We start from the raw sequence: 27228 nt of genomic DNA on the forward strand, positions 1-27228 counted from the left end.
CACTACCCAACTGTAAAACAAGGACGGCACGAGCTCACCTGCTCCAGGACTTGGCTGCTACTGGATCCTCAGCCCAAGCCTCTATCAGCGGCCCCAGAAAGCCACCCAACCTGGAGGTGGGCCCGTAAGGAGGCCCGGGAGAGCCAGTCATGCTGAGGCACCAAGCCTGTGCTGCTCTTGGCCACGCAGACCCTTCACCTTCCTCCTGTCATTCAGTCCACGCCCCTGACCTCAGCGAAGCGCAGAAGAGCTGTTGTTTCTCCCCAGGTTGGGCAGCTTGGCGGAGTTCTCCAGCAGATAAGAGGGAGAGTTGGGACTGCTTCCATGTATTGGAGCGATAGTTATGGCCAGGGAGAGTCCCAGGAAAGCCCTCCAAATGCTTCCGACTAAAGATTCAGGGCCCAGCACCCCAGGCCCCATCAGTGTGCACCCTGTCACCGGACATCTCCCCGGGGGCACCGTTCTGGACACGTGGGCCCAGAGCCAGGGCGGCTTCGTGGGACTGGTGTGCCCAGCCCTGCCCACCGGGCTCCCGGGCCGCTGTGAGCATCAGGTTCACCCCCGTGCTCTGCATGTCAGAGCCCACCTGTCACTCTGTGGAGGACCTCTCTGCTATCTCCCTTCGCTCTGAGCTGAAGATTGAATTATTCATTCAACAGTTTACTCAGCAAATATTGATTTGGCATCTGCCCTGGGTCTGTGTGCTGTGAGGAATGTATAATGGACCCACATCGCATGCTCTTCCGTAAGCAGCTTTAACAGGGAACCAGAGCTCATCATTTGAAATCTTTGCTGGGCCCCTGTGCTCATAAAAATACTAGAGTCTCTGTGGGAGCTTCTCCATCACCCCCAGCCAGTTTGTTTCATGAGGGGCTTCCTGGACTCGCTCTCTGAAGCTCCTGTTGGGCAGTGAGCGAGCGCACGGGCTTGGGAATCGTAGGGGCATGTGCTCAAGTGCCGGCTCTGCCCCTCACCTTGAACTAGTTCTTTATCCTCGCCAAGCCTCTGTGTCTTAATCCGTGCGATGCAAATAGTGCCACCCGTCTCACAGGGCACTTTCACAGATTCAGTGCAGGATTATGTGTATAACAGCCCAGTGCCCAGCTCAGAATACGTGTTCAATAGATTTTATCACCATTTTTATGCTCAAAAACCAGGGCTTCAGCATGGATATCACTCCTTGAATGTTCCAGCTTTCTTATGGATGCAGGTCAAGTCTACCGTCCTGCCTGCACCCTAGCCACACCCAGACTGAGTCACATTGTCCCTTGGCTCCATTACACCTGCCACCCTGCATCACACTGGCCTCTCCCTCCCCAAGACTGTGTGAGCTCCTTGAGGGAAATGCTGTGAATTTACCTGTATGTCCTTAAAGGCCTAGAGTAGTTCCAGGCGCATAGTAAGCTCTGTCTTGAGTGGATGGATGGATGGATGGATGGATGGAATTAGTTTGCCTGCTGCTATTGTGAAGCATTTAGAATTCTGGAAAATGTTGAACTTGACTGTCATATAAAATGCCTTTGCTGTTGTTTGGTGTGCAGCTGTCTCACCCTGAAGGTTACGGGGGCCTCATTTTTACCAGCCCCAGAGCAGTGGAAGCAGTGGAGCTGTGTTTGGAGAAAGACAATAAAACCGAAGGTAAGGGTGGGTCTGCTGTGAATGCCACTGGACTTCGCTTTGTCCTGTTGGTGATACTAGATTCCAGAAATAGCTGGACTTCAGGTTTGAGAAAGTGCAATGACTTTTAGTCAAAAACTATTTAGGTACCAAGTTACTTCGTGTTTTTGGAACCTTTGGAGGGAGCAGAAGATGAAATTCCTTCTTCTAAGCTGTTTCTTAGTGTCCCACACAGAACGACATGTTACATGGTAGCCTTCTGACCGGGGTGAGCGCTTCGTGGCACTGCGTCACCAGGAAGCAGGAGACGGTGCTACCTCCTAAATGCCCAGACGGGTGCCGCTGTGGGGGGTCTCCACGTGCACCCACCAGGTGGTCACAGTATGTGGGCGCCAGTCTCTTTCCTCACAGGGCCGATGGGAAGGTCCAACAGCACATGAGAACAGTGCGTGCCGAGCCAGCACTCGATGATGTGACCCCGCCCAGGCCTCCTTCTCGCTTCCTTCCCTCTCTGCCAGAGCCCGGCTCTCAGACTGACCACCACCTTAGTCTGTCCCATCAGACAGCTTTGAGCTAACATGTGTGGAGTGCCTGCTGTATACCAGGCTCTATATTAGCTTGACATTCGCAATCTCATTCAATCCTGGACCAGCCAGAGACTCACCTACTGTGGTCCTCATTTTACAGATAAGAATGCTGAGGCTTGGGGAGAGTCAGCACCTGTCCAAGGCCCTGGAGCCCGTCTGTCAGGCCGGACCAGCTCCAGTTATACTAACAGGGGGAGGCAGCGGGACGGGTGGTTATCAAAGGGCTTTGCAGTCAGTTAGGCCTGGCCTCAGATGGCCATTCTGACCTTGGCGGCTTCCTTGACCTCGCTGAGCCTCAGTTTCCTTGTTTGTAAAGTGGGCACAATAATACTTGCATCCCAGGATCGTCACTTCTACCACTAGTTAGAGCTCCTCTAGGGCCTACCGTGTGCCACACCAGGCCCTGGCTGCTTTATCCGTGAGGTGGGTATGGTTAGTATCCCCGCCTGACAAATGAGGAGCCTGTGGAGCAGAGGGCATGAAACTCTCCAAGACCACACGGTCTGTAAGTCACAGTTTTAAGATTCTAGCTGCGGAGTCTGAGTCCCAAAGTGAAGCATTCAGGACATCTCCTGGTGCGGGTGACACTGAGCAAGTGACAGTGCAGAGTGGTCCTTATCTTTACAGTCAATTAGGCTTTCATTATAGCCAAAACAATCACCAACTCGGTGATTTCATATACGCAGTTACCTCCTATTGAGGAGAAAGTCTAACGCTTTTCTTAGGGATGAGGACTTGTGCTGTCCAATCCTCAAGGCAACTCAGAACCGGAAGTACTGTTATTTCCAAAATGGAGAAAGAAGACTCGAGATGGAGAAGCGTGTGTATTCTCTCCCAGTGGTGCTTCAGGAATCTTGGTCTTACAGTTGTGCTTTCCCTTTTGTATGTGTTTTGAGGATGAAGATGATGAAAAAGAAAAAATCCCCAGCATGGACACTATAACTTTTTATAATGCTTTATAGTTTAAAAAGCATTTTCCCATACATTTTCTTTTTTTCTTTTTTTTGATTGAAGTATAGTTGGTGTACAATATTATATAAGTTACAGGTGTACAATATAGTCCATACATTTTCTTATTTTGATTGTTACAACAACTTTATGAATACAGGCAGGAGAGGTGTAGTTAATCTCCGTTATCTCGACAGGGAAACAGAGGAGGTGGGTCAGCTGACTTGCGAGGAACGAGCCCAAGTTAAGGGGCAGAGCCAGCTCTGAAGCCGGGCATTCTGATTTCACCCAGGGCTTGCTCCAACTCATATCTGCTATGATGCTTGGAGAATGGTTTGTTCACATGCTGTAGATAATGTTTAAATAAATATTATTTACGTTTGTGGGGTAGGAAAGGAAAGAAGGTGAAACTCAGTCTTTTATCGCTTTTTAAAAGGGAATTTCTCACGGGAGTGTAAAGGGTAGAGTAACACTATTGAATTTAAGGGAAAATTACACTCATAGTCAGATCTTAGGAAGGAAGAACCAGTGTTTCCTTATCTTCTAAAAGGATGTTGAATGCCAAGTGGCCTTGTGATACATTTATACTACCCACTTTCTCTTGGTTTTTCTTTAATCCATATTTAAAGATGTTTATTTTTTGTCATCAAATGATAGTGTTCTCTATTAAATTGTGTTTGTTTATGAACCTGATATTTATTCTCTTCTTTGACCTAATAGATAAATGAGCCTTCCCATCTGAGATGACAGTTTCTTGACTGCTTTCAGATTTATATCCCGAATAAAACCAGTCATATTGCTTTATTAGACATTTAAGTTGCCTCTTTTTCACGACCAGTAATTTTTTCTTTAAAAGTCTAGATTATGGGGGGACATCCCTGGCTGTCCAGTGGTTAGGACTCAGCACTTTCACTGCCATGGCCCCGGGTTCAGTCCCTTGCTAAGATCCCGCAAGCTGCGTAGCACGGCCAAAAAAAAACAGAAAAAAGTCTAGATTTTTGAATTTTAATATTACCATGCAAATTAATTCTTCAAGTTATGTTTACTAGTATGCACTAAAAATCCTTCTAGTGCCAACTGTGGAAGTGATTTGATACTTAATGCCTTCAATAAGGAAGGCATGTTGAAACATTTGCCAAAGTGATTTTAAAAATTTTGCCTGCGGAATATGGACAATATAAAAATGGATTTTAGTTTGAGATGCTGTTCTTTCTATTTGGTTATTAATAATTTTCCTTGCTCACAAGTTTTTAGGATGAACAAACAGCCTTGGGCAGCAGTCCAAATGGCCGCTTTGGTATTTGCAACTCACATCAAATTTCATGTTTTACAGTCTGGAGAAAGTCTCTGCAAGAAAAATGGAATGCTAAGTCAGTGTATGTGGTGGGAAATGCTACTGCTTCTCTAGGTAAGCAGTCAAGGTACAAATAAAACACCAAAGAATGACTGTGATATTGTGATTATAATAAGAAATATATATTTGGTCTTTGTCCCTGTTCCTGGCACAGAGCTCCTAAAACCCTTGGAATTTCCTGAGTGATAAAAAAGATAAGGTGGGGCTTCCCTGGTGGCGCAGTGGTTGAGAGTCCGCCTGCCGATGCAGGGGACACGGGTTCGTGCCCCGGTCCGGGAGGATCCCACAAGCCGCAGAGCGGCTGGGCCCGTGAGCCATGGCTGCTGAGCCTGCGCGTCCAGAGCCTGTGCTCCGCAGCGGGAGAGGCCACAGCAGTGAGAGGCCTGCGTACCACAAAAAAAAAAAAGATAAGGTGTACTTTGTTATTCATAACAAACCTCTTTCAACTCCACCTGAGATGACTTTTAAATGGGGTGACTTTTGGAAAGCCCCTTAAATTGGAGGCTAGTTGCCATGGGAACCAATCCTCCGATTAGAGTAGGAACTTTCAGCCTCATGCCCTCCCTGCCTCCTACTTCCAGGGAGAAGAAGACATCAGCCAGAGGTTGAATTAATCAATCAATTATGGCTGTGTATGAAGCTGCCATAAAAATCCAGAAGGACAGTAATGTGGAGGGTGCTGGGAGGCTGGAGCCAGGAGAGGGCACGGAAGCTCAGGCCCTCCCCGCATACCTGCCTGCTGCACCTCTTCCATCTGGCTGTTCATTTACACCCTTTGAAATATCCTTTGTAATAAATCTGCAGTAGTTAGTAAACCATCTTCCTGAGTTCTGTGAGCTGTTCTAGCAAATGATCCAACCCAAGGAGTGGGTTGTGAGAACCTCCGATTTAGAGCTGGTCAGTCAGAAGCACAAGCAGAGAGCTGGGTCTGAAGTGGGAGCAGTTTGTGGGACTGAGCCTTCCATCCTCGGGATATGACGCTACCTCCCAGTAGAGAGTGTCAGACTTGAGTTCACTTGTAGGACACCTAGCTGAGAACTGGAGAATTGCTTGGTGTGGAAAACCCACACATTGGGTAACCAGAGTGCAGACGTGTGGTGATGAGAGCAGAGGAGGAAAAGAGGAGGTTTCCTTCCACACTGACTTAGCTTTGTTCATTGAACACTATAGTTCAGTTTAAAACATGATTTTTTTCCTTTTTAAATTTACAAAAAGTAATTAATTAGTTAACTATATAATGCTGCTGATAAGGGTGCGGTGAAACAAATGTATTCAAATATTGCTAAATGGCATTGAAATTTGGTTCACATCTTTTGAGAAGTACTTGGTTGGCATGTATTCAAAAGCTTTGCCAAAATAGTTGTACCCTTTGGCCCACTAATCCCTTTGCTGGTAAAATCTGTCCAAGCTGTTTCGAAGAAGACTTACAGAGAAGTTATAAATACAAGGCAAGGAACAATTTTTCCTGAACCTTTTGAAACTAAGTTGCTGATAATGATGCCTTACCATCCAAAGCCACAGGTCTAGGGAGGGCAGGGCTGGGACCCAGCTCCCTCTCGTCTCCCTACACCAGCCTCCAAGGGGAGACTTTCTCCATGTCATTTGTAAGGCATGTGCCTTTGTACTTGCACATTTTAAAAACAACACAGGAACAGGACTTTAATAACCATGTAAAGAAATACATTTTGTTGTTGTTGTTTTCCAGTGAATAAAATTGGCCTGCATACAGAAGGAGAAAACTGTGGAAATGCAGAAAAGCTTGCAGAGTACATTTGTTCTAGTAAGTAGAACAAGGTCGCCCCAAATGAAGCCCATTTATTTTTGTTGGTCGGTCTCACAACCAGCGCCTCGGGAAAGGGCCACCTCCTCGGTGATGATGCTGATACTGTGGCTGATGGGTGTGTGCCGCTCCAAGACCGTGGCTGCCTTGTATCTGCATCTGTCTGTGCTGGTCTGAGATCCAGCCTACTGCCCTCCACCCCCTCCACCCAAGGACTTGAGACAACTTGAACGTGACACAGAATAAAAGGGCTGGAGACAAAACCAGAAGCAAGACCCTCTGCAGGGATTGTAAGGGGAGTGGAAGCAGCAGAAGCTGCCGGCACCGTCCCTCTGTCTGCCGGCTCCCCGCCTTCCTGGTAGGAGTCTCTTCCCTGTCCGAATTCCCCCCCCACAAAGCCCGCTCCCCCTAAAGAGCCCACTCAGCCCCCCATAAGCTCATCACTGGGCAGCATATGGGCTGAGACTTAAAATGGCAAGGGTTCTGGGGATACTTGTGTTTAAATAAGGATTAAGCTTTAATTATGAACGTTTCGGCTTCTGACGAAACATGGGCCAAGATTTTTGGAGCAGAACTCTCCGAGAGAGAGGACGGAGAGGCTCGATATGTACTTGCAGGGGAGCCCCACCTCCAAGTTGTGTGTCCCAGTCTCTCCCCTACACGTCTGATCCAACTGCACACACATGCTCTTGTGTCCTTGTCACTTGGATCCCTCCCTGAGAGATGTGTGACATCAGACCCCCACGTGAAAGATGACACAGAACCAGCTTGCCTTCTGTCACTGAGAGGGAATCAGAGCTTCGCTCCTCGGGGTCAGGGGGTGTGGAACTGTCTGCGAGGGCCAGATACGCCGTCTTTGCGGCCACATCCTCTGCCCGTCGTAGCACGAGAGCAGCCGTAGACCATGGGCTGGGTTCTGACCTGGGTTTGCGGTTTGCAGACCCTTTCTAGAGCTTGCTGAGCTAGAAGACAGGGCCAGGTTGGCTGCTGACGCCTGAGGTTTTGCTCTGAGGTGGTCCCAGGAGAGGGGTGTCTTCTCTGCCCCTGGGGTGGTGGTTTCAGGGTGGGCAGGGAGCCAGGACACCTTAACCGGGAATTTTTACGGCTTCTGGGACCGTGGTGCGTGGTTTTGTGTCTGGACGTGGTGTGTAAGAACATTTCTTCTCCAGGTAACGATCTCTAAAGTCTGAGGAGGCCTTCCTGTCACGAGCCAGTGCTGTTGGTGAAGGTTCTCAAGCTCGTGTGTTTCTGTTGACACCTAGGAGCTGGACCTGAAAAAGTCGCACATCCTCCACTTCCCCGTGGACCAGGCCCCCTGGAGCTCAGGCAGGGGATGGCAGAGGGACTTCCCAGGTTCCCAGTTGGCTCTCCTTTCTCCCCTTTTCTTTTAAGAACTATTTTATTTCCTCTTTCCTGGGTCACTGTATGCGCTGTGTTAACATCGAGGACGAGACGTTCCTGGGTGGTCAGCGTGTTCCTGACGCGCCCCCTGCCTCGCCTCATTTGGTCCTCACTACCGTCCACTGCAGGCTGCACAGTCCAGTATGGCAGCCAGGAGCCACATGTGCCTATTTAAATATAAATCAATTTAAATTAATCGAAATAAAAACGTGGCTCCCCCGTCACACCAGGCACAGGCCACAGCTCAGCTGTCACTGGCGGCTCAGGCACCACAGGGGCAGCCTAGGGGCACCCAGCATCACCCAGCGCTCTTCTCAATGGTGCTGTTGTCCAGGCTACGGGGACCGAGTGACCATCCAAGGTCCCAGAGCTGGGAGGGGACAGGCGGGAGGGCAGACTCCACACGGCACAGCCAGTGTCCACCCCGTGGGTCCTAATGAGTCTTCAGTTCGCACTTGGAATAGCATCCACATGAGAGTCCGTCTGACGCTGGCAGGACGCTCTCCCCGGTTCTCCCCAGACGTTAATGATTTTCTCCCCCAGTCAGCTCTGAAGCTTGATCTTTAAAAGCCAAGAATCTACTTCCAGTGCTTGGAGTAAACAGGCCAGTTCATAGTTATTGCTTATTTATTTTACTTAAACACTTATTTATTCTGTCACAGGCACTGTTATAAGCGCCTAAAGCTATTAGCTCATTTAATCTGAAAGCTCGTCGTTCTGACAGATGGTTCTTCCCTCCTGGGCTATCTCCGCTAAGGGAAAAGGAAGTATCAATACAAGTTAAGTGGTCCAAGGTAGAAGAGCATTTCAACATTTTGAGAGAGAGCGAAGGAGGGGGAGGGTGTCAGAGGCAGACAGATTGTGCGGGTTATTTGAACTGTCCCCCTGGACTTGCGCTGAGCTGACCAAGGGCTCGTCCCTGCAGCCTCGCCCACTTGCTGGGCTCTCCTTCTGTCGCCCAGTCAGTCTCGTGGTCCTAATTACCTATGTTAAGTGCCCACCGCCTGCACAACTGGACCCTCCCTCACAGCAGGCCTGAGAGGTCATCGCAGTCCTGGAGGGCGTGAGAGTTCTACAGACACTCACATCTCCTCCAGCGAAATGACATTTACGCGCTCAGTCTAGTTCTTAATCACCAGCAGTGACTGTGTACAGAGCTCCCGCTCCAGCTGCATAACATCCTCTTAGGACTTTCAACACAGCTGCTGTCCTCAGCCCGACAGCCCAGCGGGCCAGGCCCCCTTCCCGTTAAAGGAACGCGGAGCAGAGCGTCTGAGCCCCGTGGTTCACCATCCCGCGTCGGGTTAGACCCCTGCCGGGCCCCTGTCGCTCCCTGTCGTCCTGGGGACACCTCACCTCTCACCCCTGTGTAATCAACCGGCTTTTACATTGGCCTATTTAGCTTTGGCCTGTTTGGGTTAAAAATCAGTAGGCAGTGAGGTCATCCCAAAAAGGAAATTTTTTTAAAATAATGAATCATTTATGTTCCATAAACGATCTTATGACAAAGAGGAAGGGTTGGGTGGTTGAGCTATGCCGTTTTTGGAGATGCTGTCAGTTCACATGGTGATGAGATGGGCCAGAGAGGTCCTCATCCACCAGAGTTTGTTTCCCGTAAATGTACCCAGTAATCTGCTCCATTGTTCAGTCATGGAAGCGTCCCATGAGGAGTTTTGCTCAGGACATAATCCATTCGGGAGTGCTTTGGCTTCTTGGAGGAGGTTAGCACCCAGGAAGTACAGTCACGGGATGTCTCTCCTCTCCTGCGGCAGGTCTCAACCAGGACATTTTCAGGTTTTCCTCCCTTGTGCTGCTGTGGTGGTGCTTTGCCATGAAGCCAGCTGAGCTGGTTGGTCCTGCTCGGCCTGCCTCTCCACCGGGCACTGGGGGTGCAGTGGGACAAAGATGCCTGCCCTGCACCAGGATGTGCGTCCAACTCCCCATCTCCCTAGTAGTGACCAGCAGTCAGAGAACACAGATGAGCAGCTCAGTGCTCTGCTGGACCCGCAGAAGAAAGGCTGTGAAGGGCCGATTCTGGAATCTTCCGGAAGCCCCTTGCACACCCCTGGGGTTGAGGCTGCAGGAAAAGTAGGCCCCTGGTTTGGCTGCTGTCCTACAGCTGCCCCACAGCAGGTGCTGGGGAGGGTCTGTGGGAGCCGCTTTGGCCCCTAGGCTCCTGGACACCCCACCACCAAACACACACACGGACACACACACACTGGAGGGACACCTGGGCTCTGGTTCAGAATAGCACCTGGTCATGGCTTTGAAAGTGTGTCATGAGGGATGGCATCTATACTGCGTGAAAACATTTCCTCACACTGGAAAAGAGAAAGCGGTGAACATCTGTTATCTACAGTATATTTAAAAGTTTTCCAATTGCTTGTGTTCTTTTATGTCGGTACTGTACTTACAGAGCCGTTTAAATAAAACACTCGCTGGTTTGTAATTATTGGACAACTTGAAATAAGGACGCCTACAGTCATTCCTGTTGTTTAGCTGGGCCTTCGTGGAGATGGTGCCGGAGGGGGAGAGCTTGGCTTGTTCCCCCCTCTGATTGCAGGCACCGAAAGGGGATGTGTTCAGAGAGATCTTCCAGATGTGAGGAAATGCGTCTTTGTGCCTGACCAGCACTCGCTCCAGCTCTTTACATCTGATGGACAGACGGAAGGGGAGAGCGGTCGCCTCCACTAAAGTGCTTTGTTCTCACAGTGCGGAGGATTCCCATCTGACCGCCCATCAGTTTTGCTGGGAGGTGGTGTCTCACACGCTGTCTCCACGGCTCTGCAGAGCGAGGCCTGCGGCTGAGTCTCCCAGGGCGGAGATGTGCGCAGGGACAAGAGGCTGGGACCCCGCGCGGCCAGCCCTCGGCCCTTGGGCTCCTGGCCTGGCGGCCAAGAAGTGTCCTTACAGCTTCACTGCAGCGGCTGCCGTCTCCTGCCTCCTCGTGGCGGGAGCCCAGGCTCCAAACGCCTCCCGGCCCATCCGGGCTCCTCCAGAGGCAGAAACGGTTGCTCCAAGGCCACCACCAGGCCTGACCTCTAACCTGACTCTGGTCACTGCACTCTAAGTGGTGACTGCTGCCCGGAGCCACCACGACGGGAGGGACTTAGGGAGCAGGGGTGACAGCAGCCCCGGGCTCTTGCGGATGTTAGTAGTCTAGCGCTGTTGCCCACGTGACCCCCCTGAGCTTCCTCCCGCTCACAGTCCTGGAACCAAAGACGCAGGGCAGGGCCCGGGGCTGTGTCTCCATCTACAGAGTCTGCCTGTTTATTCGCAGGGGAGTCGTCAGCACTGCCTCTTCTGTTTCCCTGTGGAACCCTCAAAAGAGAAATCCTGCCGAAAATGCTCAAGGACAAAGGTGACTCCCCCTCCTCTCTGGGGTCCACCGAGAGCCTTCGCGGTGGCGGAGTGTCAGCCCTGGGGACCTACAGGGAGAGCAGGCCTGGGATGGACCGGCCAGGCCGGAAGGTGCAGGGTGCAGTCCTCCCTCCTGCTTCAGATCCGCTCCCATCCACCCGCTCAGCTCAGCTGGGAGCATGCAGAGGGGCACGGGGCCTTCCCTGGGAGGTCGGGTGGGCAGTGGCTTGGTGGCGACCCTGGGGCGGGCACGTGTGGAAACCAGTCCAAGCGTGGAGCTGATCTCATCACACACTCAAAGCAGCGTCCACCAGCCCAGCCAACCTAGGATCGCTCCAAGTCCATCCCCCCGGGCTCCATCCCAAGGTGCCAGGGACCAAGGTGTCCAGGCCCTAGTAGGCTCGTGGCTTCAGCCCGCAGGCTGGTAAAACTCCCTCCAAGCTCTGCCTGCAGCCCTGGCCCTCAGTGTGGGATTCCACACGGACAGCATCCGTGGGGGAGCGTCCCGGGCCAATCCCGCGGGCAACCCACACAAACACGGGAACAAAAGGCGTCCGTGGTATGAAGGAAGGCCGAGTTTTCGGGATCCTCATCCTTCTTCTGCCATCTCAGCCTCCTCTACCGCGTGAGCCACTCCGCAGTGTTAAGCAGGGTGCAGAGGGCCGGCCGAGTCTGCTCGCACTGAGCCCACACCTCTCAGCTCCCGGCGGCTTGTTCCGGGAGGGTCCTGCAGCACCGGGCGGTCTCCACTACCTGTGCCCCGCAGTGTGTTCCCGGGGCAGTGAAGTCTGTCTTCTGGCTTGTGTCCCAATTGTGTCCAGGGATTCCCGTGGAGAGCTTAACCGTCTACCAGACGATCCCACACCCAGGGATCCAGGGGAACCTCAACAGCTACTATTCCCAGCAGGTGTGTGGGGTTTCCAGGGAGCTGGGCGGGCAGGGCAGAGGGGCGCAGGCCTCCCGACGCTGGTTCTGCCATCCCCAGCTGTGCCACTTTGAGGAGGCCATCTTTTGGCTCCATCTCTGTATCTGGGAAGTCGGAATAGACCTATCTCTAAGGTTTTTACAAGGATTAAAGGAGATAATTTACACAAAGCCCTTTGCACAGCCTGGGGTCAACAGTGGCTTGATGTCATTCTTCATGGTGTGGGGCACTGGTGGAGCTGCAGGGCAGAGGCTGGAGAGGGGCTGGGCCCACACTGGGAAGGCCTTCAGGGCCCACGGGGGAGTCTGGATTGAATTTGGGAGGCCGCGGGAACCTTTGGAGGCTTCAGTCAGAAGGGTGCACGGTTCTTGTTTGGGCTGATTGAGGTTTTCCACATCTGTATCCAGTAAGACACCTCCCCTTCCTCTCCAGGACAGGCTTCTGAATGCCTGGCTGGTACTCGGAGACCCTGTTAGCACAAACCAAAGCTTTCAGAAAGGCCAAGTGGGCCAGTCTGTCTGCTGTCTGCTCCATTTCCGGAAGGGATGGGGCATTGATGGGGAGCGGGGCTGCTGCCTTACTTGATCAGCGTGCTTTGGCCACACAAGCTAGAGGCATTGTCCACTCTCCTGGGCGCTGGGTCCACGGTGCCTGTGTCCTCTGATCTGGGGGCCTGCAGAGCGACCAAGGAACAGCACCCAGCCTCTCCCATCGCACCCCTCTCTAAACAGTTCCCGACCTGAACTCCGCCTCCGTGGAGCCCAGAACGCCAGCATCAGTGGGGACCCTCCTGCTGTGAATGTACCTGGGCTGCCTGTGGCTGCTTCCTGGGGCTCTGGGGGCTGATGGTGACGGGTAGAGGAGCTCGGCCCCAAGGCAAGGGATTGACCTTGTTCTCTCTGCCTGCAGGGCATTCCCGCCAGCATCACGTTTTTCAGTCCCTCTGGCCTGACACACAGTCTCAAGCATATTCAAGAGTTATCTGGTGACAACATTGACCAGATTAAGGTGAGGTATTCAGTGGGCTTTTGATCTTTTTCAGATGCTCTTTTTTTTTTTTTTAACTTTTACTAACTAGCCTAGAGTTTCCATGTGAAGTCAAAGCACTCCTGACCTCACAGACGCCCTGATGGAAGCTCTGTAGAAAAGGCAGGGCTGGACTACCCTGGTGGTCCACTGGTTAACACTCTGCACTTCCATTGCAGAGGGCTCGAGTTCCATCCCTGGTCCGGGAAGTTCCACATGCTGCACGGAATGGCCAAAAAAATAAAAAAAGGCCAGGCTTTAGGAGTCCCAGGCCCCGCTTGCAGCTCAGCAGTGCCACTTGCTGGCTGGTGCTCTTGGACTAGTTGCTTAACCTCTCTGAGCCTGTCTCCTCATTTGTAGCATGAGGATAATTATCCCTTTGTGGCTTTTATAGACATGTGTATGGTCTTCCCTGATAGGTTATTCTCAGGATTAGATGGAAGAATTCAGGCAAAGTCCTTAGCTCAGGGCCTGGCACAGGTATTAGCATCCTTTCCCTTTTTCCCCATCTAACCGTCTTGAAATTGTTCTAAAAGTGATTCCCCTTTTCACGTCTTTTAATTCAAAGGATTTCCATTCGCACCTTTAGGGACTGTTTGTTAGGAGTCTATAAGTAGTCACAGCGCTGTGGTGCCTGTGATGGGGATGTTCTTAAAGGGCTCAAGGGGGACTGAGGAGGGGGCGTGGGTATGACTGGGAGTGCCCAGGACAGGCCGCTAGCATTGTGGGCACTCACACAGCCAGGAGTGAAGGCCCTTACCTTTCATGACAGGTGCAGCTCACAGCACCCCTGGGGGGCGGTCAGGACTGTCTCAGTAGTATACACACTGCCGGCCCCTCCCTCCACCCTGGCTGGCACGCTCACTCCGGTCAGTGCCCAAGGACGGAGCACGGGCATCAGCACTGAGCTATCGGGGGCACTGCTCAGGGACACTGTCTGCAGCCTGGGTCCAGCCCTGCAGGCAGGCTCCATGGGCCCAGCCAGGCCCGTGGTGGTGAGTCCGAGAGCGGAGCTCTCCAGACGCCCTCTCTCCTGTGACCAGACGATTTCAGAGGGAATAAAAGGCTCACGGGGAAAAGTCATTTTGTGACCAAGCTGCTTCTCCTGAAATTATGTCTGCTGTTTGCTGGTTCCCAATCTCAGGGAGTTTCTTTCCTCCTTCCTTCCTTCCTTCCTCCTTCCTTCCTTCCTTCTTTCTTCCTTCCCTTCCCTTCCCTTCCCTTCCCTTCCCTTCCCTTCTCTTCCCTTCCCTTCCCTTCCCTTCCCTTCCCTTCCCTTCCCTTCCCTTCCCTTCCCTTCCCTCCCCTCCCCTCCCTCCCCTCCCCTCCCTCCCCTCCCCTCCCCTCCCTCCCTTCCCCTCCCTCCCCTTCCCTTCCCTTCCCTTCCCTTCCTTCCCCTCCCCTCCCCTCCCTCCCCTCCCCTCCCCTCCCTCCCTTCCCCTCCCTCCCCTCCCCTCCCTTCCCTTCCCTTCCTTCCCCTCCCCTCCCCTCCCTCCCCTCCCCTCCCCTCCCTCCCTTCCCCTCCCTCCCCTCCCTTCCCTTCCCTTCCCTTCCTTCCCCTCCCCTCCCCTCCCTCCCCTCCCCTCCCCTCCCTCCCCTCCCCTCCCCTCCCTCCCCTCCCCTCCCCTCCCCTTCCTTCCCTTCCCTTCCCTTCTTTCTTTCCTTTCTTTCTTTCCTTTTTTTTTTAAACATCTTTATTGGAGTATAATTTCTTTACATTGTTGTGTTAGTTTCTGCTGTATAACAAAGTGAATCAGCTATATATACATATGTCCCCATATCTTCTCCCTCTTGCATCTCCCTCCCACCCTCCCTATCCCACCCCTCTAGGTGGTCACAGAGCACCAAGCTGATCTCCCTGTGCTATGCAGCTGCTTCCCACTAGCTATCTGTTTTACATTTGGTAGTGTATATATGTCCATGCCACTCTCTCACCTTATCCCAGCTTACCCTTCCCCCTCCCTGTGTCCTCAAGTCCATTCTCTACATCTGCATCTTTATTCCTGTCCTGCCCCTAGGTTCTTCAGAACCTTTTTTTATTTTTTTTTAGATTCCATATATATGTGGTAGCATATGGTATTTGTTTTTCTCTTTCTGACTTCACTCTGTATGATAGACTCTAGGTCCATCCACCTCACCACAAATAACTCAATTTCGTTTCTTTCTATGGCTGAGTAATATTCCATTGTATATATGTGCCACATCTTCTTTATCCATTCATCTGTTGATGGACACTTAGGTTGCTTCCATGTCCTGGTTATTGTAATTAGAGCTGCAGTGAACACTGTGGTACATGACTCTTTTTGAATTATGGTTTTTTCAGGGTATATGCCCAGTAGTGGGATTGCTGGGTCATATGGTAATTCTATTTTTAGTTTTTTAAGGAACCTCCATACTGTTCTCCATAGTGGCTGTATCAGTTTACATTCCCACCAACAGTGCAAGAGGGTTCCCTTTTATCCACACCCTCTCCAGGATTTATTGTTTGTAGATTTTTTGATGATGGCCATTCTGACTGGTGTGAGGTGATACCTCATTGTAGTTTGATTTGCATTTCTCTAATGATTAGTGACGTTGAGCATCCTTTCTTGTGTTTGTTGGCAATCTGTATGTCTTCTCTGGAGAAATGTCTATTTAGGTCTTCTGCCCGTTTTTGGATTGTGTGGTTTGTTTTTTTGATATTGAGCTTCATGAGCTGCTTATAAATTTTGGAGATTAATCCTTTGTCAGTTGCTTCATTTGCAAATATTTTCTCCCATTCTGAGGGTTGTCTCTTCGCCTTGTTTATGGTTTCCTTTGCTGTGCAAAAGCTTTTAAGTTTTATTAGGTCCCATTTGTTTATTTTTGTTTTTATTTCCATTTCTCTAGGAGGTGGGTCAAAAAGGATCTTGCTGTGATTTATGTGATAACAGTGTTCTGCCTATGTTTTCCTCTAAGAGTTTTATAGTGTCCGGTCTTACATTTAGGTCTCTAATCCATTTTGAGTTTATTTTTGTGTGTGGTGCTAGGGAGTGTGCTAATTCCATTCTTCTACATGCAGCTGTCCAGTTTTCCCCCAAGCTAATCAAGACAGTATGGCACTGGCACAAAAACAGAACTATCGATCAACGGAACAGGATAGAAAGCCCAGAGATAAACCCACGCACATATGGTCACCTTATCTTTGATAAAGGAGGCAAGAATATACAATGGAGAGAAGACCACCTTTCTTTCTTTTTTAATGTTTCTTTTTTAAAAACACAGCCTTTTTTTTTTTGGCCGTGCTGCAGGGCTTTGTGGGATTTTAGTTCCCCAACCAGGGGGCGAACCTGGGCCCTCAGCAGTGGGAGCGCAGAGTCCTAACCACTGGACCACCAGGGAATTCCCTAAAAAATAGCTTTATTGAGATATAATTCACATACGATAAAACTCACTTTCTATGAATTACATATGTACCCTTTTAAAGTGTACAATTCAGTGGTTTTTAGTAAATTCACAGAGGCGCGCCACCATCACCCTCTCGGTGCCGAACATTTCAGAGCCACGAAAGAAACCGCATGTCCATTAGAGTCACTCCCCAACCCCCTAGCAACCACTAATCCAATCTCTGTCTCTGCAGATCTACCTATTCTGGACTTTTCATATAAACGGAATCACACCATACGTAGCCTTTTGAGACTGGCTTTTTTCAGTTGGCATAATGGTTTCAAGATTTACCCATACCGTCATGTGTCAGTACTTCCTTCCTCTGTATTGCCAGGTAACAGTCCCTTCTATGAATATACCAGAAGGAGTTTCTTGTTGTGGTTTTGGTTTGGATTCCCCTAATGGCTAGTGATGTTGAGCATCTTTTCATGTGCTGTTGGCCATTTTTATATCTTCTTTAGAGAAATGTCTACTCACATCCTTGCCACTTTTTAACTAGGTTGCCTTTTTGTTCAGTTGTAAGAGTTCTTGTTTTCTGGATACAAGTCCCTTATCAGGTATGTGATTTGCAGAAACGTTCTCCCATTCTGTGAGTTGTCTTTTCACTTTTTTAACGGTGTTCTTTGAAGCACAAAAGTTTTCTTTATCTAGTTTTTATTTTATTATTTGTGCTTTTCACCATGTATCTAAGAAAACATTGCCTAATGCAAGGTCATTGAAGATTCACTCCTATGTGTTCTTCTGGTTTTATGGTTTTAGCTCTCACATTTAGGTCTTTGATCCATTTGGAGTTAGTTTTTGTCTATGATGTGAGGTAGGGGTCCAGCTTCATTTTTTTTCCTCAGGGAGTTTCTTGAGGGGTAGCTGCTTCATCGGGGGGAGCGTGGGAGCTACAGGAGCCCGAGCTTCTGTGAGACAGCAGCCTCCTTCCCCTCATTCCCACACGCGCTGGGGAGGAGTGTCAGGCCACAGCGTCCTGAGGTTGTGCAAGGGCGGTATCTTGTTCACACTACCGCCAGCCTGCCTGGGGGGGTGGGGAGGGGGGTGCTGGGCAGGGGCTGCCATTGTCGGGGGGCTCACCTTCACAGACCACTCCCAGACGGGTCCATGTCCACGGTGTTAGTCCAGAGGGGCGTGGGGATGAGCACGTTCTCTGCCAGAAGCTGTCGATCTTCTCAGTTCACCCCTGCGCTGGCAACTGAGAGGCAGGGTAATTGTGCCCCTTTCACAGATGAGGAAACCAAGGATCAAAAAGGCTAAATGATTTGTAATGACAGCTAGCGAGGGCCAGAGTCACAGCGAAAAATCCTGTTCAGCACAAAGTGAGGCTCTGGACGGGACCTTCAGACACGAGCTTGTCTGGAGAGGGGCATCCTGCTGACGAGGCCCAGGCCGTTGGAGCTTCTAATCTGGGATAACGATGGTCCTACAGGTAGCAGCCGCTGACGGTCACTGGGCGTTTGTCTGTGCCAGGCATGGGGCCATGCGGGTGGTTACACGCATTGCTCAGCTAATCCTCAGAGCAGCCTGAGGAGGAAATCTCTTAACCTTTCTGCTTCACGGAGGAGGGGACGGAGGCCCAGAGAGGGCAGGTCACTTGCTGAGGCCACCGTCCTGTGCAGCTGCGATGTGAACCCGACCCTCTGGCTCCGGGCCCTGGTCCTGACCGCTCTGCTTTCCTAGGGCCCAGCCACCACCCCATGCTGCACGCAGAGCCCCTTTCAGACTGTGTTCAGTGCTCCACCTGGCCCCGCCGTGGCAGGCGCTGATTGATTCCAGGCCTCTCCTGCCCGCACCCCCCCCCACCCCACCAAGCCCGGGCCGCAGGGCTAGCGAGAGCTTGCTCAGGCCGATGGTGAGGCTGTCAAGAGACGGAGGCTTTTTGCAGGCGGTAGAGCTGGGTTCACATCAGGAGGTGTCATCTCATTTATAAGCTCTCACGTGAGGAGTGATGTCCTAACAGACAGGAGGCAACAGGCCCTGATCCCATCGCCCCCTGCGGGTGCACTGAGGCCCCTCTGTCTTCTCCCTGCAGTTCGTGGCCATTGGGCCCACCACAGCCCACGCCCTGGCCGCGCAGGGCCTGCCCGTGAGCTGCACCGCAGAGAGCCCCACGCCGCAAGCCCTGGCTGCGGGCATCAGGACGGCGCTCCAGTCCCATGGATGCTGAGTCAGAGGCCCCAGCGCCCTCCCTGGGCGGAGCTACCCCTGTGGGCCCAGGACCAGGTGCTACTGCGTCCCGGTGGAGCCGGGCATCGGGCAGGGGCTCCTGGGAAACCGCCCCCTCACACTTCTGCCTCGCGCCCGGGGGAGCCCCCGCCAACACCGAGGCTGGGCCGGGACCCGGGGCCGCATCAGGCCCACGTGCGCCTGACGTCCCTTCGTGGAGTCCAGCTCGGACCCCCGCCCGGCGCACGCGGCTCTGTGGCAGCAGAAGGAAATCAAATAAAGTGCGCTGGCCACTCCTGCTGACTGTGCCTTGTTACTTGCTGTCTGTGGTTTCAGTGCAAAGCTGTGTTTGGCGCCCACGTTCTGAGAACTGACAAACCTGGTATGAATAATAAAGTTTGCTGTGCGTGAAGGAGTTTTATTCATCTTACAGAAGGACCTCGAAATTCCTGCTTTGTGGACAACTGTAATTCGAATACAGAGAGGCTTTCTTTCCTTCAGAGACAGAAAAACCGCATCAGTCCGCCGGGCTTCCCAGAGGCTGGCGAGGGGGCTCCCGTACTTCGAGGGGCTCCCGTGCAGATGCAGGGCCTGCAGGGAGGTTTCGGGAATCCGTCCCCGAACTTTATTCCCATTTTTATAAGCTTGGCCTGGCTTCTGAGCTGGGTTGAATGAAACCCGTGTCTGTCTGTCAGTCACGTGAGCTTGTGGTAGGAGAGATCCCTGTGCTCCCCGCGCATGGCGGGTCCCGTTGGAAGGCGTTTGCAATTGAGCGACTCCAGCCCCGTGCAGGGGCTTTGCCTCTCTGATGTCCATTCCCGTTAACAGCCCTCGGGAGTAGATGTCACTAGTATTCCCATTTCTCTGGTGAAGAAGAGGAGACTCAAGAAGTTAAGTGACAGCTAGTGAGTGACAGAACCAGGATGAATTTAGAAGGGGTTTGTGGACTCAGCACGTAGACCAGGACCGGTGACGTTCATACACCACCTCACATCAGATGGACATTAGCTCGGGGGGGGGGGGGGGGCGGCCGTCTGTTCCTGATGTGGGGGCAGGGGAGGGGTGTGTCAGGGGTCGGGCTGCAGGGCTGCCTTAGGTGGTCTGCCCACCACTTTGGTGGTGCTGAGTGCAGGGGGCATGCCCAGTACCCTGTTTTTGCTCCCGGCTCTTCAGAAGTGGCAGTTGGGTTTTGGGGGTCTTTTTGTATCTCGTTGCCCAGAATTTGCCCCAACGGCACATGCACGCAGTTATTTTTAGTCCCTTATAGTTTCTTTGTATTTTGTTGCTCAAGGAGACGTTTGTCCAGGTGCAAGCACTGCAGCAAAGGGTCCCAGGGCCCAGAGCCCAGCCTGCTGGGTCCCATAAAAGACTGTCCTTTGGGGTCGATGATGCCCAGACTGGGTGAGCCGGTCCCCTGATCACGTGCTTGGGGGTCAGGGCAAGGTCAAGTTGGTATAGAAACGGTGGTTTCTGTACTTTTGGCTAAGGCAGAGTTGCAAGCACAAACCTTTAGCATTATGAGCAGAACTGAAAATTCTAAAGCTATGTATAAAAATCCTTTTAACAATGCTGAACCACGGGAGTCTGCTTTGTTACTTTACTAAGTGCAATGAACATAGTTTTCCTTTCCTTTGTAATTGTTTCCTTTTCTTTCCATTATTCTCAAGGATTGAAGCCAGTGCCGTGGCCTCAGAACCCTTCTGAGACCAGGGGTGTGGCTGGCGCAGGAAGCAGAGGGAATCTGTTCTGACCTGGGGCGGAGCCCCGTGCGTGCCTCACCGTATCACTGAATATGTGCAGGACCAAGGGCCGGGAGGGGGAGGCTCATCCTCTCCAGGCGAAAGCAAAGGTAGAATTGGACAAAATGGTTACAAACAACCATTTCAGGGCTCTGGAATTTGACCTGAGTCAGATGACAAATCGAGAAGCGTTTATTCTTGAAAACCCGCCCTTTGGGCCAGACCAGCGGGAGTGGCCTCGTGGCCTAGAGATGCCCCTCACCCCTGTGCACCCACTGCTGGGACCCTAGATTCGGGCAGGAGGAGAAAACCAGGGCTTTTTCAGTGCAAGGTGGTGAACCCTGTAGGAAGGGAATAGGAAAACCTGCAGCGTTGCTAGTCTGAGCTTGTGGTCCCAGTTGGGATGAGCCACAGACCAATCAGAAATGGAACGGGGACCTCGTGGGGATGAGAGCTCCACAGAAGGACTGACTGGGTTAGCCGACTGGGAGGAGTACTTGTGTGCAGTGCAGTGCCGGCCCGACACAGACCAGGGGGATGCAGGGTGCGGGCCAGAGGGAACTTGTGGGGCCACGGGTGTGTCCTATAACCGATCGTGGCGTTGGTCGCACAGGGAGGCCATTTGTCCCGGAGGATTGCGTAAAATAATTTGGAGAGCGCTGCGTTATACACACGTTTTTCTCTGTATTATCGAAGTGAAATAGGTTAGACCACGAATCAGGAACTCTGGCTGCACATGAGAACCACGTGACGTGCTTCTGCAAAGGGAGTTGCTTCGCCCACCCCCATTCTACTTAATTGTTTCCTAGGGCAAAGCCCAAGCAGCAGGCGTTTTAGAAGCCCTCCAGGTGGTTCCCATCTGCAGCCACGTTTGAAAACCATCGCACCTGGCCAGGGGGCAGTCCCCGGTCGAGTCTAGAAGCTGGAGAAGTACGAAAGAGGCGCCGGGCAGCGGAGAAGGAGACGAGAAACATGGCTGGAGGCGGGCGGGGAGACAAAGGTGAGAAGGGGTGCGTGGGCTGCAGAAGAGGGGCCGCATCACCCCACGGGGGCAGGGGCGGGAGGCGGCCCAGGGAGGGTGAGAGCGGGGCTGGGCACAGGCGACAAGGATTTGCTAAATGTCTTTCATCCGCATGGCAGCCTGAAGTGACCTTTTGGAGAGGAGGTGACCAGGGTTTAAGGAGAGGCGGGGCAGATTTGGAAAGATGGAGGTCAGTTTGGGATTTGGAAGGGTTGCTGCCGACTCAGTCCATCAGAGGGAGGTGAGCCAGGCATCGAGGGTGCAGGTTTCCTGGCCGTCGCTGTGAGTGGGGGACCTGGGCTTTGGCAGCTGGGCTGGGGGGCTCCTGTTAGCAGTTTAGAACGTGAGGGCTGGTAGGCAAACGTGAGTTTTAAAGTGACTGGGGAAGGACCCCTGGTTCTGCAGATACTGGGGACGGCAGAAGGCAGCGTCTCAGTAACGTTCAGCTCCGGAAAGTTAAGCCCAGAGAGGCCACACGTGGTTCTGCTCACCCCTTCCCAGAGGCTGACAGTTCCTCCTAAGGCCCAGAGTTCTGCTGGTTCGTTGTCTGTGGGCTGGTAGGAGAGAGTGAATGGCAACCTCAGGACAGGAGCTCGACAGGCACAGGTCCAGCCTGGGAAGGGTTAGCTTTGAGGTTGTGGAGCCGGCATGAGGCACGAGTCCCACACGACCCTGATAGAGCCCCCAGCCCCAAGTTTCCTGTGTCCTTCCTGAAGATCAGAAGGGACAGAACATGAGGTGGGAGAGGACAGATCAGGGAGCAGACACTGAACAGAGGTGCTGTAGAGGGTTCGCCGTATTCTGCGTTCGCTCTTTACCTGGGCTCTTGTGCGCCCACCCCAGCCGGTGCCGCGGAGTGTTGGTGCAGGAAGACCTTTGGGAAGAGAGTAAAGCATCGTGCGGGAATCTGCGCGCCGAACCAGTGCTGGGCCTCGGGCCTGGGGTGGTCAGCAGTGAGTTGAAGGTGTTCCCTTTGGACCTTAGAGCTGAGCTCATAATTATGGGATGCGTTCTCGGGCGCTGTTCCAAGTTTTAGATGCTTTAACTCATTAGTTACATGTAATAACTCACCTAACGAGTTAAAATAATGGCTCCGTGCCAACTATTGGGTTAAATGTTGATGCAATTATGTTAATTGTGAATGGAAGGTAAAATAAAAACATTGCGATGTATATGGTTTTTTTAGAAAATAAACTAGCAGGAAATCATTTTACTAAAAATTCTAATGTGTAACATATTCTTAACAATAAGCCAAATAATGCCATTCAGGATTTACTGCTGTGTCTGAGAGGTTTATCCGGTGCAAAGGTGACGTCGGGTCACGACCTCTGACACCTAATGAGTCTGGGCCACGTGCTGGGAACCTGGGGGTCAGAGACAGCACGGCTCCTGCCCTCAACGGGCTGCAAACACTGTGAAGGGACAAAGTCGGGAGGCAGCTGAGCTCAGCAGAGCTGGTCTGTACTTCACTCGGCAGGACTGCGGCCGGGAGAGGGGGGCGGTCCACAGCTTCACTCTCCGAGGCTCTGTCGCCAGGAGCCTGACAGTGGAGTCCCAGGATGGCCGTCTTCGAAACCGAGTCGCCTGCCTTTTGTGTCAGTGTCATTGTCATATTTTCCTTCAGAGATTTTATTTAAAAAACTAGATTTCTTTTTTTTTTCCTTAAATCCATTTCTTACAATTGTCAGAGGTTCTTGGCTGGGCAATGTGGTGTCATGTGACTTCAGCCCTCGATCATACCTCTCTGCCCCTCTCCCGAATCCTGACCCAATCCTTTCCTCCCCAAACATTTTATAAATGAGAAGGGACGTGGCACCAGGGCTGACCGGTCTGACCATCAGGGCCTGGTGTGCGCCAGCTCCAGGCAGGAGGTGCAGGCGAGAAGGGCAGGCCGCCAGACTGGGCTCCTGGGGTCCCACCTCCCTCACAGGTTTAACTTCCCCAAACTGGAAACGTTCACTTTACCTCCTGGAAAATTGCTCCTCGGCGCCAGATAAAGTGAAAAACATTTTGGAAAGAGCTGCAAGTTAACGATGTTGACCTGCACCCCACGGCCAGGTCAGCCAGGAACTCCACACAGCTCAGCTTCCCCAGTCCTGTAGGCCCCCCTCCCCGTCCCCAAGGACACCCCGAGAGCTCCCCAACTCAGGCAAGAGGAGGTCAGCTCGGCCCGTCCTCTGAGTGAATAGAGGCAGAGACTCATCCACACAGTCTTCAGTCTGCAGTGTGTGGAATTAGCCAGCTGAGGGTAAACTCAATGAGACCAAGTGACAGCAAAGCAGGACAGAGCCACCCGGCTGAGAACATTCTACTTATGAGCTCACAGCCCCAGAAGGGGAAGAAACTAGGATTCTACACGCACTGCCTCTGTCGTCTCAAACCCTCCCGCTGTTCCTGACCTCACCCGGGGTGCGGCCACGGGGCAAGGGATGACCCCGCTCGGCACAGAGCCCCAGGATCCCCTTTGGGGGGGCTGTTAGCCACTCTTACCCTCGTTGCTCACTTCAGTGCCCTAGTCACTCTGCAGCTAAGACAGATGACACAGCACATCAGCAGGCTTGCAACGACCAGTAAGCCTCCGGCCGTGGTGACCATAATCTTGAAGTCAAGCCTCTCAGTTATCATCCTGACGTCAAGCACACACCCGGGCAGAGAAGCGCTGGGGCAGTGAATGTGCCCTCACCGTGCCCCAGCCACTTAGCAACCTCAACCTGCCTCCTTCAGTGGAGGGAGCGTGAGCCCAAGCCAGAGCCTTCTGCGTGTAAAACGTGGATAAATCTTCCTAAGCTGCTCCAGGGTGGGTAAAGGGTTTATTTGTGGATGAAAAGGGACTGAAATGCGAAGTCTAGAGAGAAGGAAGTCAGAAGGACACATGGTGGGAGGACTCTTTCTCCCCCTCTCACAGGCAGTAACGCGCAGTTGCAAATCAGACAGACCTACATTTGAGCGAGTGGCTTCGCTCCCAGACCCTGGGCCTCCTGAGATATGTTCACTTTCAGAGTCAGGCTTAAAAATCTCCTGTGGGAATAACTAAGGGAATGTCTTTTTTTCCAAAAATGTTGTGTGTGCAATGCTGAGAATGTGCAAACCCACTTTGTAAATGATACGTGTTTTAGGGGAAAAATTGTCAGTTCTCCCAATGACAAGTAGGTCATGCCATCTTAGTATTTAAGGAAATTCTAGAAGTTCCCCGCCAAACCCTTCCCCCGGCTCCGAGGTGGAGAGTGTCCTGCAGAGACAGACCAGGAGCCACCTTCGCCAGGAGCCCCTCTCCCTTATTCTCTCTTTATCGTACGGTCACACGCCTTCCTCAGCTATTTTTCTTCTGAAATCCAACTGATTTCCTCAAAATCCAGTTTACCTGGAATAAGCAATTTGGTTAATCAAACACCATGAACCTTGAGAAGCCAGTCCCTTCAAAGGCTCGGTAATCACTGGAGAGGAGAGAGGTAACTCCCTGAGAAAAGCCAACGATTCGAATGGTAAGCCACACCTCCCTGAGTCCAGGCGTCCTGAGCTGCATGAAACCAAATAAAAATAAATTTAAAATAAAATGAATTGTAGGGAACAAGACCCTTCAGTAATAAATCCCCTGCTCCTATGATCCTAAGAAGGATCTCATTGTCATCTAGAGGGAGACCTGACTTCCAGATGTGCCGTCTTCCGCCAGAGCTCAAGGGAGGGACAGGCAGGTTCTGGGGCTTTGAGACCCGTTGGGACGCAGGCTGTGTGACATCAGCCTTCAGAACACCAGCTCCCAATCACAGACTTCTCAGTTCTGTCCTGCATTTAGGTTGATTTCCGCCTTCCAGGAAGTGCAGAATGTCCGGATGAAATTTGTGCATCATTTTGTTCTAAGTCTTGCAGCTTTGCAGGTTCTGGTTTCCCTCAGAGAAAATATTTAGGGTTTGTCTTCTAATCAAAACATAGTTTGAGATTTTGATAAAAAGATGGAAGAAAAACCCTGCCACGTGGTGGGGAGTCAGTGTCCTTAGACCCAAGAGTTATGGCCACATGGTGGACACTATGTAGCCACTTATCACAACTCAGATCTGTGTTCACTGACATATATTGATCTGATTAAGTAAATTGATAAATATAGCTGACATATAGTTGATATATATAACTATATATTGATACATAATTTTTGTTTGGTTTTTTTGTTTGTTTGTTTGTTTTGGCTGTGCCACATGGCATGCGGGATCTTAGTTCCCTGACCAGGGATTGAACCCATGCTCCCTGCACTGGAAGCACAGAGTCTTAACCACTGGACCACCAGGGAAGTCCCTATAACTATATACATAGTTTTATAAATGACTATATATACAAAACATACAATTGACATCTATGTCAGAGTTCTATATATGGTTATCTATGTTATACAGAGAGCATACAACTGACAGTATAGTTGAGAACTGTATACTGACATCGATAACGTACCATGCGGTGAGAAGAAGCTAGAGTTTGGTTCTGGTCACGTTTCTCCGATCACAAGGTATGGAGAGCCTGCCAAGCCAGTTCCACTAGACGAGGGGGTTCATTTAGCTACACGAGGGCTCCTTACGGAAGCCCAGGGGCAGGAGGGGAGCAAAGTGGACCTCACGGGCACAGGCGTGGGTCTCTCTCTGGCTCTGTGTAAATGTCGCATATCAGAGTCACATGGGAAGTACAAGATGCCGGCGCGACACCTTACGTAATTTTATTCTGCCCTTCATCTTCTTAGTTTTTGTTTTACAGAAAGTTTTTAGCTTCTGATCAAAAGCTAATTTCAAATTTAATAAAGAACGAGAACATAGCTGAAAGTGTGAATGCTGCCTGGGTAAATGTGATAAGATTAAAGGGTTATTGCTAAGTTTTCAGGCACAATAATGGTAGGTCAGATGCTTTTCTTTTTCTTCAGTCTGTCTTGGGAGGTGAGGCCAGGGTACAGACTCAGGAAGCAGAAGGAGGGCCTCAGAGCTGAGCGGGAATGAGGTGCGGCTGCGAGACAGCTGCGCCTTGGGAGGGGCGGCAGGGCCCTCACCCCGGCTGAGGCCGGGCTGGAGAGACCCGCCAGCCTGGGTGCATGGAACACCAGGGTCGGGGGGACTTCACTGACCAGGATCAGTGGCAGTTTCTGAGCAGGAAGGGGCAGTGTTTGGCCGGGAGACAGAAGCTGAGGTGGGGCCTGCGGTGACACAGAGAAGGCGGCCGGGGGCCTTCCCCGGCCTCCGTGCCCGGGGGCGGAGGCTGGCCACCTGTGCAGACCAGATGCACACAGTCTAATCACACACACAGTTTTGTGGTTGCTGCTTTTCCTTCCTCTGGCCACCCAGAAATAAGTCGTGGGCCCTCCCTCGGCCTGAATCCTAGTAGTAGAACCACATTTCTTTAAATTGCTCCGGAGCCAAGCTGAAAGAACTTTGCACACAACTGTTGCCATAAGAGACCTGCGCATGAATCCGGTTGTCCTTTTCCTTCACATCACACAGAGGAGGAATTAGTTCAGTGACGTAAAGAAATGGCCTCAGAGCGGACTTTGATGGTTCGGATCTTTCGGAGTTGTAAGCACATCTTTCTGTGCCTTAAGAAGTCCAGAATTTATATTGGGAACATTCAAAGAATCTCAATTACAGAATTAGGTCATCATGGGGGTTTCTATAATTACAGCTGTATTTCATTCTTGGAGCTTTAAAAAACATCTTAAATTTAACTTGCTGTGAATACTCTAGATTCAAAAATCATTCCAGTTGGAGTGAATCATACCTTTAGCCAGGCATGTCACACTCTTCTCAGTGGTAGACCTTTCAAATATATTGAATATTTGGTTGCTAAGGAATGTAACTGCTTGTGATGCCTTGTGCGTTGTGACCTCAGAAGTGTCTAACTCAGTGGATCTATTCTATTGCACACTGAC

The 27228-nt window shown here is 51.5% G+C and overlaps 1 protein-coding gene across 3 annotated transcripts in view; it reads left to right on the forward strand.

Moving 5' to 3' along the window:
- UROS (uroporphyrinogen III synthase) overlaps positions 1-19065 on the forward strand; it is a 34418-nt gene extending 15353 nt beyond the window's left edge. Inside the window, exons 4-11 of one of the 3 annotated variants that reach the window (XR_009522383.1) lie at positions 1542-1638; positions 4486-4560; positions 6212-6286; positions 10968-11048; positions 11869-11954; positions 12882-12980; positions 16597-16737; positions 18439-18572. Coding sequence is in view for 2 of the 3 variants with exons in the window: in XM_060033857.1 (XP_059889840.1) it covers positions 1542-1638; positions 4486-4560; positions 6212-6286; positions 10968-11048; positions 11869-11954; positions 12882-12980; positions 18439-18573 (648 nt within the window). In the remaining variant the exon portion in view is untranslated. Of the gene's footprint in view, positions 1-1541; positions 1639-4485; positions 4561-6211; positions 6287-10967; positions 11049-11868; positions 11955-12881; positions 12981-16596; positions 16738-18438 lie in introns of all 3 variants that reach the window. The other 2 variants (XM_060033857.1, XM_060033856.1) reach the window with 2 other exon arrangements.
- The last annotated feature ends 8163 nt before the right edge of the window (positions 19066-27228 follow it).

The sequence above is a fragment of the Delphinus delphis genome, chromosome 16 (genome assembly GCF_949987515.2).
Source record: "Delphinus delphis chromosome 16, mDelDel1.2, whole genome shotgun sequence".
NCBI classification, from domain to species: Eukaryota; Metazoa; Chordata; class Mammalia; order Artiodactyla; family Delphinidae; genus Delphinus; species Delphinus delphis.